The sequence below is a fragment of the Amblyraja radiata genome, chromosome 8 (assembly GCF_010909765.2).
Source record: "Amblyraja radiata isolate CabotCenter1 chromosome 8, sAmbRad1.1.pri, whole genome shotgun sequence".
NCBI lineage: Eukaryota > Metazoa > Chordata > Chondrichthyes > Rajiformes > Rajidae > Amblyraja > Amblyraja radiata.
Window position 1 is genome coordinate 12,748,632 of NC_045963.1, and position 21,093 is coordinate 12,769,724.

Below are 21,093 nucleotides of genomic sequence, written 5' to 3' on the forward strand. Positions count from 1 at the left end.
TGTGTGCTTATGATATATGTTTAAAGACTTACATTTACATAGCGTCAATCACACACTGTAAAAGTCAAAACACATGACCACCAATGAACTATTTTTTAAAAAGCTTTACTGTAATGTTTTCAGATTTTAGTTAAATGCTGCCATTTTAAAGAAGACTTTTTGATTAAAAAATATGGCCCTGGAAATATACAGAGGGTCAGACATCTGGAGGGAGCAGAAAAGTTAATGATTTGGTCATGACCCCCCAGATATGGGCAGGCAAGTTTAATTATTTCCCTCTAAAGGATATAATAAGGAGATATGACAGGCAGCATCTCTGGAGAAAAGGAATAGGCGATGTTTCGGGTCGAGACCCTCAATCAGACTGAGAGTCAGGGAGAGTTCCCTTAGGAAGAGGGTATGAAGAAGGGTCTTGCATGAAACGTCACCCATTCATTCTCTCCAGAGATGCTGTCTGTCCCGCTGAGTTACTCCAGCATTTTTTGTCTGTCTAGAATTCCCTCTATTCCTTTTCTCCAGTGTTACTGCCTGATCAGCTAAGTTACTCCAGCATATAAACCAGTATCTGTAGTTCCTTCCTATAGACAATAAGGAGACATAACTGATATTATTAATTCAAAACAGGAGAGTCTACACCATTGGAACAACTTATTTTTGCATAAATGATCTCTCAATAATCACCACTTCTTGTTGCAGGAAGAACCAGAGCTCTCCTTTCAAATTGCAAGTCCTGAAACTGCAATTGCAATCTGGAATTGTAGCTTCCTGTAATTAGACTTGCTGCTGCACCCTTCTGTTATATTAGTATTTGCCACACAGTTACTAAGAATAGAGTTGCTAAAAAGTGTGGGTTGCAGCATGTGGGTGAATGGGCAGTGTTGCCCCCAGCATTGAGCTAGAACAATGTCTTCATATATTGTCATTGTGATTTTTTCCTTATGTTTTAGTCCTGTCTTGTAACCTTTAGTTGTTGATAAAAATGAATGTTTTGTTCATTTGGTTCTGGAACAAATTGAAACAGCCTAGGATAGGAAGTGCTAATATGTTAAACTTTCTGATTTCACTTCTTTTTAAATAAGCCCAATGAATACATTACTCTGCAAGTCGACTATGAGAGGAATTGTATTAGATCCTAACTTAGCCCGTGAATTTTCAGAAAAATTACTGGATGACTGGGTTTATTTTTCTTACCCAATCTAACAATGTTAAAGTTAAAATGTAGCCATCTTCCTTCAACACAGATGCTATGCGATGGCATAGAGCTGAGCCAAATTTCTCGCCCATCAGTAATGCTTACGCATTAGTAGCTTGATTCAATTTGTTTAATTTATTTGAATGGTAATAAAACAAGCAACTGAGGGTCAGTTACGAAAAGTCAACTATTTTAATTTTAGAATACAAAGGGAATTCCCACTGGCCTCAGGCCATTTGAGTAAAAGAAGTGCTGGGAATCCAAAACAAAAACAGTAGCTGCAAAAGACAAGTTGTGCAGCATCATTGCGAATAGAAACAGAGTTGACATCTTTAGGTCAGACTTTCGTCAGAATTGTGAAAGTGAGAAAACAAGGGTGTTTTATATTGGATATAGGGGAGGGGTAGATAGAACAGAAGGAATTCTTAGGGAGGCTCTTGTCAGGAAAAGGGAGGCACAAGTCAGGTATTGGCAGCTGGGATCAAGCCTTGAGTATAAGGGGTGTGGGATACTTAATGGGAAATCAAGAGGGAGAAACAGGACATGATTTTTGGCAAGTAAGAAAAAGGAGATTTACAAAAGATTCTATATTAAGATCAATAGGGAAACAAGGGAGAGAATAGATCCCCTGAAGTATCAATGTGGTTACCTGTGTGTAGAGTCACAGGATAGACACAAAGTTGGAGTAACCTTGTGGAGTCACGGGAGATGGGTGAAGCTGTAAATTAATATTTCTCTACTGTATTTACATTGGAGAAGATCTACGAAGCTAGGACGTTCAGGAAAGAGAATAATGATGTCTTGAAACATATCCATGTTACTAAAGAGTTGGTGCTGATGGTTTTAAAGTGCATAAAAGTGGATAAATCCATAGAGTCTGACCAATTGTATCCTAGGAAATAGTAAGAGGCCATTTCTGGGGTCTTGGCAGAGATACTGTACACATTTGTATCATTGTTAGCTACGAGCGAGGTACCAGAAGAGGTAGGGAGAGTGACCAGGTGTGCGGTTTAGCACAAGATGTCGGCTGCCCTCTTCTCTCCCGCTTACTAAGATGGCGGCCGCAGTAGCAGTGACGCCTCCCCCGATGACGCGCTGTCCCTGTGCATTGTGGGAGATGCAATGGCGGCCTCCATGGTGTGAGGCCGGTCCGCTGCAGCAGCTTCAGCGCTAACAGAGGTCAGCCTACTCTACTAGTCTGTCAGTGGACCGCTCGCCCTATTAATAATTGTCAATAACATCTGGAACTTCAAGAAGTATTGTTATTCGTTGTGATTATTGTGCATTCCGCTTTGAAAGAGTTTTATCTCAATTTCCCGAGCTTGTTGTACCTTTCCCCATTCCCAGCGCACACCTCCAAACTCAGAAACTACATCAGATAGATTTATCAACCAGAGGCACAAAAGACTACAGATTCTGGAACCTTCGGCAAAACACAAAGTGCTGGAGGAATTCAGCGGGTCGGGCAGCATCTGTGGAGGGAAATGGACAGAGTTATCAACTAGCTGGCTACATCAACAGTCTCACCGTATCAGAGATATTCCCTTTGTTTTTACCTATATCACTACGCTACCCACTCGGCAAACCAAAACTAGTTTTTCCTCTCAGTTCTGACGAAGGTGCTTTAATTAGAAACTTCCTCTCCATAAATGCTGCCAGACCTGCTATGTATTTGCAGCACTTTTCTGTTTATTATGATGGTATGAAGATGGGACTTTGTCTGCGCAAAGACTGCAGTGGTCAGTTCTACCAGTGTTCTACCAAAGTCATGGGTAGAAATGGGGAGATCAAGTAGATGTGTTCCAGTAGATTTGTACTAGCTGTACAGACCCGGACTGGCAGCTGTGTATTTAAGAGCTGGGCCAGCTCTTGTCAGCAGTTGTGCTACCAAACTACTTTTCCTGGTGAATATTGAAATCCCCACCCAGATTACATTCCTCAGTGATTCTTCCAAGTATTGATTAATACGAAGAAGTATAGATTAATAATGAGTGAGATCAGTAAATGGTAATCAGGAAGAGGTTTCTTGCCCATGTTTGGCTTGGTGCTATGAGACACCATGGAGTCTTGAATCAATGTTGAGTGCTCTAGGGCTTCACTATCCTGCCTCTGCCGCCTCCACGATGAGTTTATTCTACTAGTGAGAAATTATGACACAGAGATTCTAATGAGGGTCTGGCATATTGACGGAAAGATATGTTTTTCTGTGTTGGACAAAATCTAACTAGTCTGGGGGATAGCTCTGCCTAATAAGACAATAGTCCTTTAATAAATAGCCACAGGGTTCTATAGCACAAAACAGGTCATTTGGCCCAACTCATTCATGCTGGCTAAGATGCCCCATTTAAGGTAATCCCATTTTTCTGTGTTTGAAGAATTTGTCCCTCTTAACTCTTCTATCCATGTACCTGACCGAATGTCTTTTAAATGATGTTATTGCACCTGCCTTTGGCAGTTAATTCTATATACCTACCACCCTCTGTTTGGAAAAAGTTACTGCTCATATGCCTATTAAATCTTTACCCTCTTACCCGAAGACATTCCATGGTGAACTGGCCCTGCACTGACTTTGCCATGTCTGAATTCAGTGCCTAGGTTAATGCTAGGTGGCCATCAATTTTTATTTCTTCTCCCTTTGAACATAGCCGCACATGTAAAACTGGATGCTTTGTTAAGCCATTTCAGATAAATTTTAAAAGGCATTCTGTGGCCCAGATGAAAGATAAACATGGCAGTTTTCCTTCCCTGAAGGATATTAATGAACCTGGATGTTTTCTACAAGAAGGGAAACACAAAGTGCTGGAGGAACTTAATGTGCGCTGGGGAAATTTAGCAGGTAGGCAGCATCTGTGGAGAGAATGGTGATATTTTACTTTGTTCCTTTCTTCAGACTTTTTTATAACAACAATCTGATTGTTTTGTGGTCATAATAACTAAGATGAATTATTTTTCAAAATTCTAGATTATCAACAATTCAAATTCTACAGTACCAGGAATTAAATGTGGATTTCTGGATTAAGTTCTAGATTACTATAGTGGTATCTTTGCCACTGAACTACCACTATATCTTTTAAAGGTAGACAAAAACTGCTGGAGAAACTCAGTGGGTGAGGCAGCATCTATGGAGAGAAGGTATAGGCGACGTTTCGGGTCAAGACCCTTCTTCAGACGCTTAATTATTTTAATTCTGCATTCTTGTAGCTTTTAATTCTGCGTTCCTCTGGTACTCTGACCAGTCAATGTTTCCCCAGCTACACAATTCCAACACACTCGAGGGAAGTATCTTCTGATTTGGTACATTAAAACTTCTGATTTGGTACATTAAATAGTTTAAAACTTAACACAAAATTCAACATGTTTGATAATTTGTCCCTCTTAACCCTTCTATATGTCATGCATTTCGATTTTTTTCTTTCTCCTCTTCAAGTAATTGAAAATTACAAGAAATCTTTTCTGAGCCTCCATTCATCTGCCCCCCCCCCCGCCAATATACTTTTTGTTTAAAAATAAGCTTTTATCATCCTTTGGCAACAAGAACACCATTATTTAGATAATTCTATCCCTCCTCGTTTCCACCCTGTCACAGACTTTCCTTTCTGTTCTCTGCAATTTAGAACTTTTTTTATCCCCTAACATTTCAATTAGTAATCAGTTGTGGATCCTCCTGTACAAAAGCACAAAATGCTGGAAAGACCTATAAAGTCAGGTAGCATCTGTGGAAAGAGAAACAGTCAATTTCTCTAATCTGCAACCCTTCGTCAGAACTGGCCTTGGTTTTAATGCTAAAAATGTCATTAGCTTAACTATTAAAAACAATATTTTAATTAAGTTTGATTATATACATTTTTTATACCATTTTTGACGTACTCAGTAAATCCCAAAGCACCTATGCCTTCAATGCAATCCATCTTTTAAAGATTTTACTAACGCTGAAAATCTTAAATAATTCATGAATTTTGTTGCTCTCAGTTGATGGCGATGATGAGAAGAATATTGTTTGGACTGAAACCTGCAACGTGGAAGTCACGTAACCAAGAAATCCATATTTTGAAATGGAGAAATGCTCTTGACCTGAGGCCTCGTCCATATCTACTGATGCTGCTGCAAAGATGGTTACCCAGTAATATTGACAAATTCAGCCCGTTATTCATCCGGGTTTTCAGCACCAAAAGGGTACGGTGATCTGTTACAGTTTTTGATCCTGTAGTGTCTTCCACTCTGACTTGTCACCATTCATGAAATTGATATCTAACCATATAACGACATTTGTGGACATCTGTACTCACCTGCATTTTCTGAAATGGGTTAATGAAATAATAAAGCTTCTGCTTCCATTTAGAAAATTGTTATCACACTAATTCCTTGTGACCTTATTCATTCAACTTAAACAGTGTCGTACTTTCCATTATGTAGGAGAGAATTAGAATTTGTAATTGCAAGTTTTTTACTTCAGTCAAAAATAAATTTTACACCACACTTATGAAATGTTTTTGAAAATAAATTACACTCGTTATCTGCTGATTTGATATCCAGTGCTCACGAGGTTGGTCCAAGATCCCATTAAATATTTTTAAAATAAAATATATCTGTAAACTTTGAGGAAACAATCATTTTGTGCATAAATAAGGTGACCAATTTCCAGACCATGTCCTCTGTGTGCTGTTGGGATAGGAATAAAAATGGTGTTTGCACAATTCCATCTTGAGATTTCAAAATCAATCACTGCTTTTTAGTATCAGTGGATTCAATTGAAGTAATTTATTAAAAAATATATTTTCTAATTAATATTAGAAATATTAACATTTATTTGGGGGTATATTAGGTGCAAAAGAAAGACGTCTGTTTTTTTGTAATCTGTGGGAAGTCTATGCGCTAAATTCACAAAGATAATAATGACTTGGTGTATACCGCTGCACATATGCATATTGATTGATACAAATGTATCTGTTAAACAGTTTATAGATTATTATAAAAGTGCATATGAAACAGTAATTGTGCAAATCTAGTTATATCAAGGAGATAAGAAACCAGCATGCTGAAAAGTTTGTTATAAATTTGAAGATGTCCAGTAGTTACCGTTACAAGTTTGTTATTTTGTAAATTCCCTTTTCTCATTTAAGAAAGGAATATATAAGACTGCTGCTGTGAAACAAAAGCAGATAAAGAAAGAAGTGGAGATAAAGCAAAGAATGACCGTTTCTGAACTAGCGAAAGCTATGGATAAAGATACAGGCAAGTCTCCAAAGCAAATTAATTTGATATTAATCAAAACACGTGATAACATGATTGGCAAATGTTTTGGAGCAGTGACTTTGTTGAATTGTACTCTTTTTTGATTTTTATGAACTGTTCATGGATTGTGGGCATTACTGGGATGGCTGCATGTATTACTCATTGGTTCTGGCAATTATTACTCATTGGAAACAGCAATAGTCTACTGTCGTCTGTTCAATGAGTGTACTCACTCACTAGTCTAGGTCGGTAGTTTCAGCATTTTTCACGCAGTGAGGATGAAATCACATATTTTCAAGTCAGGAAGATGCGTAACTTGAAAGTAAAGTTCCAAGGTATATTGTTTCCAAGTTTCTGCCACTTATGTCCTCACCAGAAGAAGCAAATTTGTGAATTGCTGTTGAAATGCCTTGCCACAGTACAATGTAAGGTTGTGCCCACTTGCAGCTAATGACCAAAAGGATGGTAGGGGAAAATGGATGTTTGAATTGGTGCAGAATGGGGTGCCAATCAAGTGGTACGCTGAATGGCTTCAAGCTTGAATAGTGTTGGTTCAGGGCTCATTAAATTGAGAGTATTCCTTCATACATGATTTGTATCTTGCATATGGTTGAAAGATCTTTGGTATTAGAAGATGGGTCATCAGCTTTGACTTGCATTGACAGTCATTAATATATGTTAGCCAGGTTCCATTTGGTTTCTAATCAATGGTGACCCCACAATTTTTTGGTGATGAGTTATTCTCCATTATTTAATGTGTTATTCATTTTTATTTTGGTTAATGGCCGCTGTCTAGTATTTGTAATACAAATATTACTAGCTACTTAATCCAGCCCTCAGTTTTGTTAACACTGTGTTCTTTAGGCTACATTACAAGCAGACATGCTAGGTAATAAGCACATGTTCCCAATTCTGAGCTGATAGTGGGAATGTGCTGAAGCAGTTGAAGATGGTTAGACTAGAACATTGCCTGGAATAACCCCAGCATTGGCCTGGGACTGAGAATTAGTTTCTGAAAATCACCACTTCCTCCTTTGTTACCTTTTCTCAAGTTTTGATAATCAATTGAGTTTTGGCTACCCGATGACATACTTGGTCAAATCTTGCTTTGGCTCATTGGCTCTTTATCTTATTTGGACCAATGTTCTAAAGGATTGTGGAGCTGAATGATTCAAGTTGGAGAGCCAAGAATTGTTTGTAAACAGGTTATTGGCATGAAAATGTATTTTGTTAATATGAACAACACCTTTAAGCACTTGGCTGGTGACTGAGAGAAGTCTGGTAAGTGGAAGAATGGTAATTAGCTATTGGATTTGTTTTGCTTTTAGAAGACATCTCTGCAGAATTTTTTGCTTGGGTAGTTACTGAAGTTGTAAACTGTTGCAAACTGATTTAGAGGTATGGCTAATTTTATAGCTCAAGTCTTCAGCACAATAATGGTTTGTTGTGAACCATCAGATTTGGTAGACCCTTTGTGCATAATGGTTTCTTAATGTTGCATGGAATGAAGATCGGCTTTGGTAATGATGGAATCTTGGAAAGAGACAAGGTGAATTTTCATATGTGACTTTTGGTTGAAGATGGTTCCAAGCATTCAGTCTTTTGCAGTTGCATTCTGAATCCTTCCATCCTTGATGCTGCTGAGGTGTATGCATGCAGCTTCTTCCTTCTGCATGCTTATTTTTTTTATAGCTAGAGCTTTAATCTCACTGCTTGTAGAATTGTTTATCACACTGTTTCCACTCTTTACATACATAGTTCATTGTTCTATCCATTATTTTTGCACCTAATCCTTGGTTTACTTGCTGCTGCTTTTAACCTGAGCAGGTGCCCTCCCTTGATTGTGCTTGTACGGTGAAGAATATATTTATCCACATGTTTACACATTTTGATGGAATTTAGTTATGTGGCTGATGATGGTCCACAATGCTTCATGGATACTAAGTTTCACGTTACTAGATCCAGACAACATCTATTTTTTATCAAGTTGGCTCAACCTAAAGACATAAATGGAATTTTATCATCATTGGGATTGGGCAGTGACCCCACAAATTAATATTGTTAATTCAATTATTGATGGCAAGACTGACTGGATTTTTCCCAAAGTTTTGGTTCTCTAATGATCTTGGTAGTTTTGATCTTCAGCCAACTCTTTAAGAAGCGGTAAGGGGAATTGGTTAGTAGAGCTTCTGCCTCACAGCTCCAGCAACTCCTGAGATCTGGAACTGTCTGTGTGCAGTTTATATGCTCTGCCTATGATTGTGTGTGTGTGTGTGTTTCCATTGAGAGCTCTGCATTCCTCCACATCCCAAATGTACAGGATGGTAGGTAAATTGACCATTGTCACTTGCTCCTAATATGTAGTTGAGTGATAGAATCTGGAGCGAGTTGATGGGAGTGTATGGATGTAGGAGTGTTGCAGACCAAAGAAATAAGAGGCTGGTATTACTGTGAGCCTGCATATACTTACTCCAGCTGCCCCTGAAGTCCCTGGAGGAGGAGTTTAAGGTGACTCGGGCCAGAGAGGTGATGCTGTACAGGGACTCCAGCGATCCCAAGGTGGCTCAAGCAGGGGTGGAGGTGAAAACTGGGAGGAAGTGGAGAGCCAGCGAAGCCGTGCTGCAAGCAGAGTCCTGGATACGCCACAGAGTCCTGGTGGGTGCAGTGACTCGGGGAAGAGCTGGCCTGGGAATCTTCGCATCTCCACAGTTTGACAAGGCCAAGGGGAAGGAGAGGCGCAGGCTGGTCCAGGAGGATGTGAGGGCAGTGGTGGAGGAGGAGAGGTGTACCAGAGCAGTTGGATTGAGGCAGCAGGGAGCCTGGACAAGGTGGGAGCAGGCCATGGACCGAAAGGTCACATGGACTGAGCTCTGGCAGGCTGAACCACAGCGCATCAAGTTCCTGGTCCAGGCAGTGTATGATGTCCTGCCCAGCCCATCGAACCTCTTCATCTGGGGCAAAGCGGAATCTCCAGATTGCCCGCAATGCTCAGGCAAGGGGACGTTGGAACACATCCTGAGCTGTTGCCCAAAGGTTCTTGTGCAGGGCCGGTACACATGGCGTCACGACCAGGTTCTTAAACCCATTGCAGAATCCATCAGCATGAATCCATAGCAGCTACAGGCGAGCACGGCCCACCACCCAGATGATTACCTTCGTGAAGGCCGCAGTGCAGCTGCCAAGAACCACAGCAGCCAGGAATCCGTCAGGAATCCTGGCGACTGCGCAGGACTGGCAGCTTTCCGTAGACCTGGTGAAACAGCTGAAGTTCCCACAGCACATTGCCACGACCACCCTGAGGCCAGATATCCTCCTGGTCTCAGAGGCGACCAAAAACATCGTCTTGTAGGAACTGACAGTGCCGTGGGAGGACCGTCTGGAGGAGACCCAAGAGAGGAAGATGGCCAAGTATGATGAGCTGGTCACAGACTGCCGCAAGCAGGGCTGGAAGGCAAGGTGTATGCCCATCGAGGTTGGCTGTAGAGGTTTTGCAGGGCAATCGCTCTACAAAGCCTTGAGTGCACTGGGCATCAACGGAGTGGCAAGGAGAAGGGCCATCAAGAACACCACAGAGGCAGCGGAGAAGGCCTTGAGATGGCTCTGGATCAGGAGAGGAGGTCCATGGGGAGGAGCAAATGCCACCTGAACACAAGTCGTGGTCTGATCAATCACGGCTGGGTCGCCTGGGTGAGGGTGTCTGATGTTGAAAGACCCGAAACACCCAATGACCCCAGGTTACATCACTGATGATGTGTTCAGGAGCATCTATCGATGTATTTGTATCAATTGATGTACTGAAATTATTTTTATATCGTAATGAAACCACTTTTGGATATGGACATTGAAGTTTCCTACCCTTTAGCACATTTAGTGTTGTTCAATTTGAAAAAAAGCAGTTTATCAGTAAAAAAAGACTGTAGAAGGTTCTTTTGCCAATATTTCACTTGATTCTGTGGGGAGGTAGTCGTATGTGAGGATTCATTTGCCTGACCATTTGATTGGGACTGAGAGATGACTGTGTCAGGTAATTGTTTAACTTTCAAAAATGCTTCCCAGATTGCTTTACAGGATTGAAAGAGCTGTGTGTGTCTTTTAGCATTTCAAGATTTATTTCTATGGTATTTTTCCTGTGAAACTTTTCACCCGAAGCATACTTTATTAAAATTTACAACTGCCTGTATCTAATATAGTTCATTCATATTTTAATAGAATCTTGTTCAGTGTGCAAGATTGTTCATTCCACTTAGCAGATTCTACATCACTTTTTTGCATACCAAACAATTCAAAGCATCAAGGAAATATCCAATAGTTCTCCACAGGTACAATATGAATACTGTGGATTTGTTGATGCACATTGCCCTCCATAATGTTTGGGACAAAGACCCATCTTTTATTTATTTGCCTTTGTACTCCACAATTTGAGATTTGTAATTTAAAAAAATCACACGTGGTTAAAGTGCACTGTCAGATTTGATTAAAGGGTATTTTTATACATTTTGGTTTCACCATGTAGAAATTACAGCTGTTTATACATAGTCCCCCCATTTCAGGGCATCATAATGTTTGGTACACATGGCTTCACAGGCATTTGTAATTGCTCAGGTGTGTTTAATTGCCTCCTTAATGAAGGTATAAGAGAGCTCTCAGCACCTAGTCTTTCCTCCAGTCTTTCCATCACCTTTGGAAACTTTCATTACTGTTTATCAACGTGAGGACCAAAGTTGTGCCAATGAAAGTCAGAAGCCATTATAGAACTGAGAAACAAGAATAAAACTGTTAGAGACATCAGCCAAACGTTGGGCTTACCAAAATCAACTGTTTGGAACATCATTAAGAAGAAAGAGAGCACTGGTGACCTTACTAATCACAAAGGGACTGGCAGGTCAAGGAAGACCTCCACAGCTGATGACAGAAGAATTCTCTCTATAATAAAGAAAAATCCCCAAACACCTGTCCGACAGATCAGAAACGCTCTTCGTGAATCAGGTGTGGATTTGTCAATGACCACTGTACACAGAAGACTTCATGAACAGAAATACAGAGGCTACACTGCAAGATGCAAACCACTGGTTAGCTGCAAAAATAGGATGGCCCGGTTACAGTTTGCCAAGAAGTACTTAAAAGAGCAACCACAGTTCTGGAACAAGGTGTTGTGGACAGATGAGATGAAGATTAACTTATATCAGAATGATGGCAAGAGCAAAGTATGGAGGTGAGAAGGAACTGCCCAAGATCCAAAGCATACCACCTCATCTGTGAAACACGATGGTGGGGGTGTTATGGCCTGGGCAAGTATGGCTGCTGAAGGTACTGGCTCACTTATCTTCATTGATGATACAACTACTGACGGTAGTAGCATAATGAATTCTGAAGTGTATAGACACATCCTATCTGCTCAAGTGAAAACAAATGCCTCAAAACTCATTGACCGGCAGTTCATTCTACAGCAAGACAATTATTCCAAGCATACTGCTAAAGCAACAAAGGAGTTTTTCCAAAGCTAAACAATGATCAATTTTGATTGGCCAAGTTAATCACCCGATCTGAACCCAATTGAGCATGCCTTTTATATGCTGAAGGACGCCGTTCAGGAAGGGCTACAAGGCAGTTTCACTCCCTCCCATAGGAAAATCTGACCACGCTGCCATTTTCCTGCTACCGGAGTATAAACAGAGGATAGTTCGGGAAGCGGTAGAGATGAGGGACGTAAAGCGGTGGTCCGACCAGTCAGAGGCCATGCTGCAAGATGCACTGAGTGATGTCGACTGGAATGTGTTCCAAGCAAGTTCCAGTGACGTCAGTGAGTTCGAGGAAGCAGTCATGGACTTCATCGCAACAATAACCAACAACATCGTCCCCACGGTAAGGGTAAGCACCTTTCCGAATCAAAAACCCTGGGTAGAGGACTTCCGGTGGCGCTATGGAGGCTTGAGTCCAGCGCCAACTAGCTCCGTGCCGAAGAAATTAAAAACGGGAGAAAATCGGGTCTTACCTGCAGCGATCGCGATCTGAACGGCTGCCTGCGTGACGTCATCAGGCGCGCTACTTTACGGTATGTCGTTACAACATACCCCCCCCCCCGTGGGACACAAAAAAAAGCCGGTAAAGGGAAACCGCAGAAGGAAGAGGAAGGCCCTACAGAGGCCTCGGCCTCAGTTACACCGACGGCCCAGGAAGACCCTCCGAAGAAAATGAAACAGAAAAAGTCTGAAATGGAGGATCTTAAAATCTTTCTCGCTGCCGAAATGAAAACCTTTGGAGAGAAGTTTGGAGAGAAGTTTAAAGAGGAACTTGACTCTTTTAAGGTAGATTTTAAAGCAGAAATGCTTTTTACCGTTCAACAAATGCTGGAAATCTGGAAGAGGACGAGGGAGGAAGAGATCAAGGATCAGATGGAAGTGCTGGAAACCAGGCTCGTTTCGGTGGAAACGAAGGTTAAAACGGAGGTGGACCCCATTCATCACGTACTTGATCAACATAGAACAGCGATAACCGAACTTGAGAAATGGGCGACGACAAGTGCGGAAACTGTAAGTCGACTCCTTATTGAAAACCAACGCCTCTCCGATATGGTGATCAAATTAAGTGATAAGTGTATTGATTTGGAGGGGCGTCAAAGACGTAAGAATCTAAGAATTGTAGGGGTGAAAGAAGGAAGTGAGAAGGAAATGGGCACTCGGGATTTTGTGGCAGACCTATTACAAAAAGCCTTAAAATTGGATCACAAACCTTCACTCGGTCGAGCTCATAGAGTGCAGCGACGTCGTACACAAGATGATGCCCATCCAAGACAAATTATCGTAAAGGTGCAATTGGATCATGAATTTGATGATATAATGAAGAAAATTGTTCGAGGCGGACAGCTCCTTTTTGAAGGTGTGAGATTCAGTATTTACCGAGATTATCCGGCAGAAGTCTTCAAGAAAAGAGCGCTGTTCACTGAGACAAAGAGAATACTGAAGAATGTACCTGATTTGAAATACAGCTTGTTTTACCCCGCAAGACTAAGAGTCTTCTACAAGTCCAAGGAGCACTTATTTACAGACCATGAAAAAGCACTGGAATATGCCAAAGAAGTCGGTAACATGACCATAGACATTACTCTATTTACATTACTCCTTAGGAGTCAAGCCAGATCTAAAAGGACCTTTAAAGTTCTTTAACGAGCTTTAAGGACATTCGGAAACCGAAATGGACGGAGGACATTGGATAAAACCGTGATCTTTGTATTTTTGTTTATTAATCAATATTATTATCTGTATATTCATACCTAACTATATATGTAACAACTAATACTTATTAAATATCTATATTACCACTAAAATTATTAACATTAACATTTCTCATAAAAATTTAATACTGTATATGATTGATAACAATGATTAATAATTAATAGTCTTCGATTAACGTAGAAATGAATTACATACTTATATTATATAGGAAGATATGCAAGAGGTAAATTAGCCTACGTCATTAAAAAAGTTTAACGGTTTTTCTCTTTATTTTTCGATTTAAAATTAAATTTATAGATTTAGCGAAAAAATTATTATGATATGTGAGAATAATAACGTTGTGAATTTTTGCTGTTTTTGAACTTTTCTGCAGGGTTACGTATATGTATATATATATATATATATATATATATATATATATATATATATATATATATATGTATATGTATATGTATATATATATGTATATTGTGTGTGTATGTATGTATGGGTATGTAAATAAGTTTGTTACTCCCAAAGAAGTTATTTGAATGTTAGAAATAATCTTTTTTTTTTTTTTTCTTCGGGCACGGAGCTGGAAATTTTTTTTTTTACAAAGGCTACGGAAGTCTTTAGAATTCTAGCCACGTTAGTGTGGCTATCACTAACTACACTAATTGTAGATGTAGTTCTTTTTCTTTCACCCTATACTAACCAACTCTATCACTTTTTTCACTTTAAATATTTTTATAACTTAATGTTTGAATGGAAAAATAAGACTAATACAAGGAGATGTGTTCGGAAGAGCGATGTATATGATTTTAAATTCATCTATTTGAGGTTCGGGAGCAGGGTCAGGTTCTATGTGTTGTACCTTCTGCTCGGTTATAGACCACCTTAGAAACAATATGCAAGATGTTAATATGACAAGAGGGGGTCAGGGAATAACATTTTGTAGTTGGAATGTCAAGGGAATCAATGAACCAATTAAGAGAGGTAAAGTTTTGGCACATCTAAATTTAATCAAAACAGATATAATATTTCTTCAAGAAACACACCTTAAAAAGGAATCTCAACATAGACTTAAAGCTAAGTGGATCGCTGAATCATATCATTCCTCCTTTTCCCATAAGTCCAGAGGAGTTGCAATACTAATTCGTAAAGGAATACCTTTTAAGAACTCTTCAACAATAGTGGATATTGATGGTAGATATATTATATTAGTTGGAGAGTTAAATGGAGAAAAAGTGATTCTTCTTAATGTTTATGGGCCTAATTTTGATAACCCCAAGTTTTTTAATAAAACATTTAATAAAATTCCTGAATTTACACAATATAAATTAATAATTGGAGGAGACCAATTGTACATTAGATCCATACTTAGATAGATCATCAAGGCAAAAAAAAGTAAAATCTCAATCAAGTGTATTTCTAAATTCATTTATTAATACCACTAATATTAAGGATGTCTGGAGAATAGAAAACCCAACTGGACGGGAATATTCATTTTACTCACCAGTACACAAAACATACTCAAGAATAGATTATTTTTTAGTTGACTCTACGTTTATCCCATTTATTTATAATTCAAAATACCATAACATTATAATCTCAGATCACGCACCTGTAACATTCATGATTAAATTAAATGGAATGTCCGAGAAACAAGCATATTGGAGATTTAACCCACAAATTTTGAACGAAAGATCATGCCAGGAATATATTATTAAACAGATTCAAATATTTTTTGAGGTAAATGACAACCCTGACACACCTACTTCTCTTATGTGGGATACGTTTAAAGCGTATGTTCGAGGTACATTAATTTCTGGTCAAGCATTTTATAATAAAGAGAACAGGATTAAGCAACAAACATTGGAAAGTGAAATCAAGCAACTAGATATAGAAAATGCGAGAATGCCATCTACTTTAAAACATAATAAAATTGCTGTATTGAAATATAAATTAAATAAAATGTATTCAGAACAAGTAATAAAACTTTATCAAAAAACCAAACAATTACATTTTGAATTTGGAGACAAACCACAAAAATTATTAGCACGTCAGTTACGAAAAATGGAAGGGGAAAAAACAATTCATAAAATTAGAACAGAGACAGGAGAATTATTAAAAATGCCCAAGGACATAAATGATAGATTTCTCCAATACTATCATAACCTTTATTCAACTAAAACCGTAGCACAATCAGAAGGAATAGCAGATTTTTTAATAAAATGTAATTTAAAAGGTTTAGATTCAAACGATAGAGAATTATTAGAAAGGGAGATTACGATAAAGGATATTGAGGAGTCTATTGGCTCTTTAAAAAATGGTAAAGCAGTAGGACCAGATGGTTTAGGTTCCGAATTTTATAAAAATTTTATGATTTGCTTAGCCCACGTTTACAAAGACTGTATGAGTATATATATACTCAACAGAAACTTCCAGACACTTTAAATGAATCAATAATAACACTTATTCCTAAAGCTGATAAAGATCTGGAAGACCCGGGATCATACAGAGCAATTGCACTTTTAAATACAGATCAGAAAATTTTAACTAAAATACTAGCGCATAGATTAAGTACAGTGATGAATAAATTAATACACCCTGACCAAACAGGCTTTATTCAGAAACGGTACTCATATTATAATCTAAGAAGATTATTTAATATTATATATTCCAAGAGAATTATTAATGAAGATCTAGCAATAATTTCACTTGACGCTGAAAAAGCATTTGATCAGGTCGAATGGCCTTATTTATTTTCGGTGATGGAAAATATGCAGCTAGGGGAGAAATTCTGTACATGGATAAAACTGTTATATACAAATCCCACGGCTAGAATATTTACAAACCAAAGGTTGTCATCTAAATTTAGCCTATCTAGAGGTTGTAGACAAGGATGCCCATTATCTCCATTATTATTTGCGCTTGCTATTGAGCCACTGGCAGAAAGAGTAAGGGGGCATCCGGAAATACATGGGTATAACACAAAGGACACAGTGAATAAAATTTCTCTATACGCAGATGATGTATTAATTTACATTACAAAACCAGAAATTAGTATTCCAAACTTATTAAAGCTAATAACCCAATTTGGTTCACTTTCAGGATACAGAATAAATTGGAATAAAAGTGAAATTATGCCAATAAGGGAACATAACAAACAGATAATACAACAATTTCCATTTAAAATAGTAAATGAAAAATTTAAATATCTAGGTATTTATGTAACTAAGATATATACATCATTATTTAAAGCAAATTTCCCCCCATTACTGAACAAACTACATAAGAATATTCAATACTGGAAAACACTTCCTATCTCAATGGTAGGCAAAATCAATGCCATAAAAATGATTTTTTTACCGCAAATATTATACCTTTTTCAGACAGTTCCGATATATCTGGCAAAAAACTTTAAAAAAAAATTGGACTCTATTGTTAATGATTTTATCTGGGATTATAAGAATCATAGGATAAACAAAAGACACTTTTGTAAATCAAAAATAAATGGAGGCTTGGTTTTACCCAATTTTTTGTTTTATTTCTTGGCAGTTAACATTAAAAATATGAATTTCTGGTTGGAAGAAATAGATCATCAACCAGACTGGTTAAAAATGGAAAAGGAAGATTGTTTACCTTTTGATATCGGTTCGATATTATTTGCTACGTCTAAATTAAACAAAAAAATTTATAGGGAAAACCCTATAATATTTAGTGCTATACGAATTTGGAAACAATTAAAAAAGACATTAAAATTAGATAATTTATCACTTTTTCTTCCAATTGTGAATAATCCTTTGTTTAAGCCTTCATGGTTGGACGGGGGTTTTACACAATGGAAGAATTATGGAATTAAAAATATGGGACAACTTTACAAGGAAGGCACTTTTCTGACATTTCAGGAGTTGCAACAGACTTATGGACTTCGAGGAAATGATTATTTCAGATATCTTCAACTTAGAGATTATGTAAAATCGAACTCCCAAAATTTTCGAATTAGAAATTCAGAAATTCTTGATGAATGTTGGAACAAACATCCTAATACAGAAAAATTAATATCTTATATATATAATATCTTATTAGACAGTGACATTCCTTCGACGGACTTACACAGACAAACATGGGAAAAAGAATTAAATCAAGTAATAACGAAAGATACTTGGGAAGAAAGTTTGCAACACATACATCAGTGTTCACTAAACGCCAGACATTCTCTAATACAATTTAAAGTAATACATAGGTTACATTATTCAAAAACAAAACTACATAAAATTTTTCAACATATCTCACCTATATGTGATAAATGTCAACATTTAGAAGCTACATTATCTCATATGTTTGCAAACTGTATAAAAATTAAAAAATTCTGGGTAAATATTTTTAGTATAATATCTAAAGTAACCAGCACACAATTGGACCCAGATCCAAAATTAATAATACTCGGAATATTAGAATTCAATCAAACACTTAGAACAACACAAAGAAACTTTATTGATTATAGTTTAATAACAGGAAAAAAATTAATTCTAAAATTTTGGAAAGGCCCTACGGCCCCCACAATCAAAATGTGGATTATAGAAATGACGGAGACCTTAAACGTGGAAAGAATCAGATTTTCCCTGTTGGACAAACAGGAATTATCCGTTGGAACATGGTCTCCTTTTATTGATTACTTAAAGGGTCAGAATGGTTCAGCACAGGAACCTGACTAGCACGCGGGCTAAAGAATGGATGAAATACTATACTCTGAAATGTACGAATATATCTCGAATGAAGTCTTTTTTATTTTAATAAATTTTTCCATTCTTCTTTAACTATCTTTTTCCTTTTTTTTTTTTTTTTTGTTTGTTTTTGTTTTTGTTTTTCTTCTCTTTCTTTTCTTTCTTTACTTCATCTATCTCTTTAGTTCTATCTAGTTTAAAAAAAAAAAAGGCAAAAAGTATTGGAGACAATGTAATAATAATTGACAATATTATCAATTTAAAAATGTAAGACTGTAATGATGTAAATAGGTTATGTACCTATCACCAATAAAAAAATATTTTCAAAAAAAAAAAAAAAAAAAACCCTGGGTAGACAGGTCCATTCGTGTTGCCTTGAATGCTCGCACTGCTGCCTACAACTCGGGCTTGGCATCAGGAAACATGGACGTCTACAAGGTAGAGTCCTACCTACTGCGAAGGACGCAAAAAGGATGTACAGGGACAAGATGGAGTCACAGATGGAGCAGCAGGACACCAGACGCCTGTGGCAGGGGCTACGGGCTGTAACCAACCCTCCAGCACCCCACCCTCATCCGCAAGTGCCGGCACCTCCCTAGCTGATGACCTGAACTTTTACGCTCGTTTCGAGATGGGCAACACCACCCCAGGTCTGCCGACTATCGACAATACCGCCAGCGGGCTGGCTAACGAAGCTGAAGCGAAGCACACATTATCACTGTCCGAGCACGATGTGAGGAGGGCTCTGACACGGGTGAACACGAGGAAAGCTGCAGGCCCCGATGGCATCTCGGGGCGAGTACTCGAGTCCTGTGCTACGCAGCTAGCTCCGGTGCTCACTACAATATTCAACCTCTCCCTGGACAAGTCGGTGGTCCCTGCCTGCCCAGCCTGTCTGAATGACTACCGTCCGGTGGCCCTTACCTCGGTAGTCATGAAATGCTTTGAGAGGTTGGTGAAGAAACACATCTGCGCCTTCCTCCCTCGCAATATGGACCCGTTACAGTTCGCATACCGTCCGAACAGATCCACGGATGATGCGGTCTTCCAGGTTTTGCACACCACTCTCCCTCATCTTGACAGCCAGAAGGGGGGGCTACGTGAGGATGCTGTTCATAGACTTCAGTTCAGCCTTCAACACGATAGCCCCCACCAGACTGGCCAAGAAACTACTGGAATTGGGGCTCAACACCCCCCTGTGTGCCTGGGCCCTGGACTTTCTCACCGCCAGGCCCCAGGTAGTCAAGATGGGAGGGAATACATCGAGTCCCTCACCCTGAGCACAGGATCGCCCCAGGGTTGCGTCCTCAGCCCCCTATTGTACTCCCTGTACACACTTGAATGTGTGGCTAGGTTCAGCTCCAACTCAATAATCAAGTTTGCTGATGACACTGTGGTGGTGGGCCTGATCTCAGACAAGGATGAGAAGGCCTACCGGGAGGAGGTGGCTGATCTGGCACTCTGGTGTCAGGACAACAGCCTCCTCTTGACCATCAAAAAAACTAAGGAGCTGATCGTGGACTTTAGGAGGGCACATCATCCGAGGACGTACACACCATTGAGGATAAATGGGGATACTGTGGATAGGGTGAGCTGTTTTAAATATCTGGGAGTCCACATCTCTGAGGATATGACATGGACATCACACGCCGCAGCACTCGTGAGTAAGGCAAGGCAGCGCCTTTACCACCTCAGGCAATTGAGGAAATTCAGAGTGTCTCCGAGGATCCTCCAGTGCTTCTACTCAGCGGCTGTGGAAAGCATCTTGTCCGGAAATATTACCATCTGGTTTGGGAATTGCTCTGCCCAGGACAAGAAGGCTCTGCAGAGAGTAGTGCGTTCGGCCGAACGCACTATGGGAACTTCACTCGCCCCCCTGCAGGAACTATACATCAGGAGGTGCAACTCCAGAGCTAATAAAATCATGGGAGACCCCTTCCACCCCTGCAACGGACTGTTCCAGCTGTTACGGTCAGGCAAACGCCTCCGTTGCCATGCTGTGAGAACGGAGAGATTGAGAAGGTGTTTCTTCCCAGAGGCCATTAGGACTGTAAACTCCTATCTCACCAGGGACTAACTTTTACTGTACCACTCTACTGCTTTTTTTTTTTTTAAGTGCTGTTTTGTCCCTTTTTCCTTCCGCCCACAATATTTAATATGTAAAATAATATGTGATTCTGTTCCATTCTGTTTGTAGTTTGTTTGGTTGTTTGTTTGTTTGTCCTTTTGCACAAAGTCCGCGAGCATTGCCACTTTTCATTTCACTGCACATCTCGTATGTGTATGTGACAAATAAACTTGACTTGACTTGACCTGACTGAAGAGAAAACAGAAGGAGACTAGCCCCCAAAATAAGCATAAGCTAAAGATGGCTGCAAGACAGGCCTGACAGAGCATCACCAGAGAAGACACCCAGCAACTGTTGATGACCATGAATCGCAGACTTCAAGCAGTCATTGCATGCAAAAGATAAGCAACAAAATACTAAACATGACTACTTTCATTTACATGACGTTGCTGTGTCCCAAACATCATGGTGCCCTGAAATGGGGGTACTATGTATAAACACTGCTGAAATTTCTACATGGTGAGACCAAAATGTATAAAAATGGCCTTAATTAAAATCTGACAATGTGCACTTAAACCACATGTGAACATTTCTATTACAAATCTCAAATTGTGGAGTACCGAGGCGAATAAATAAATGATGGGTCTTTGTCCCAAACAT

At 39.1% G+C, this 21,093-nt stretch overlaps 1 protein-coding gene across 3 annotated transcripts in view; it reads left to right on the plus strand.

Annotated features, from left to right (window-relative positions):
* Positions 1-2,283: 2,283 nt before the first annotated feature.
* Positions 2,284-21,093, plus strand: part of mtif2 (mitochondrial translational initiation factor 2) — a 35,054-nt gene continuing 16,244 nt past the window's right edge. The window contains exons 1-3 of one of the 3 annotated variants that reach the window (XM_033025199.1): positions 2,284-2,371; positions 5,162-5,365; positions 6,313-6,424. In XM_033025199.1, coding sequence (XP_032881090.1) covers positions 5,165-5,365; positions 6,313-6,424 — 313 coding nt within the window. In that variant the 5' untranslated portion in view covers positions 2,284-2,371; positions 5,162-5,164. Of the gene's footprint in view, positions 2,372-2,413; positions 2,449-4,008; positions 4,029-5,161; positions 5,366-6,312; positions 6,425-21,093 lie in introns of those variants that run through there. The other 2 variants (XM_033025200.1, XM_033025201.1) reach the window with 2 other exon arrangements.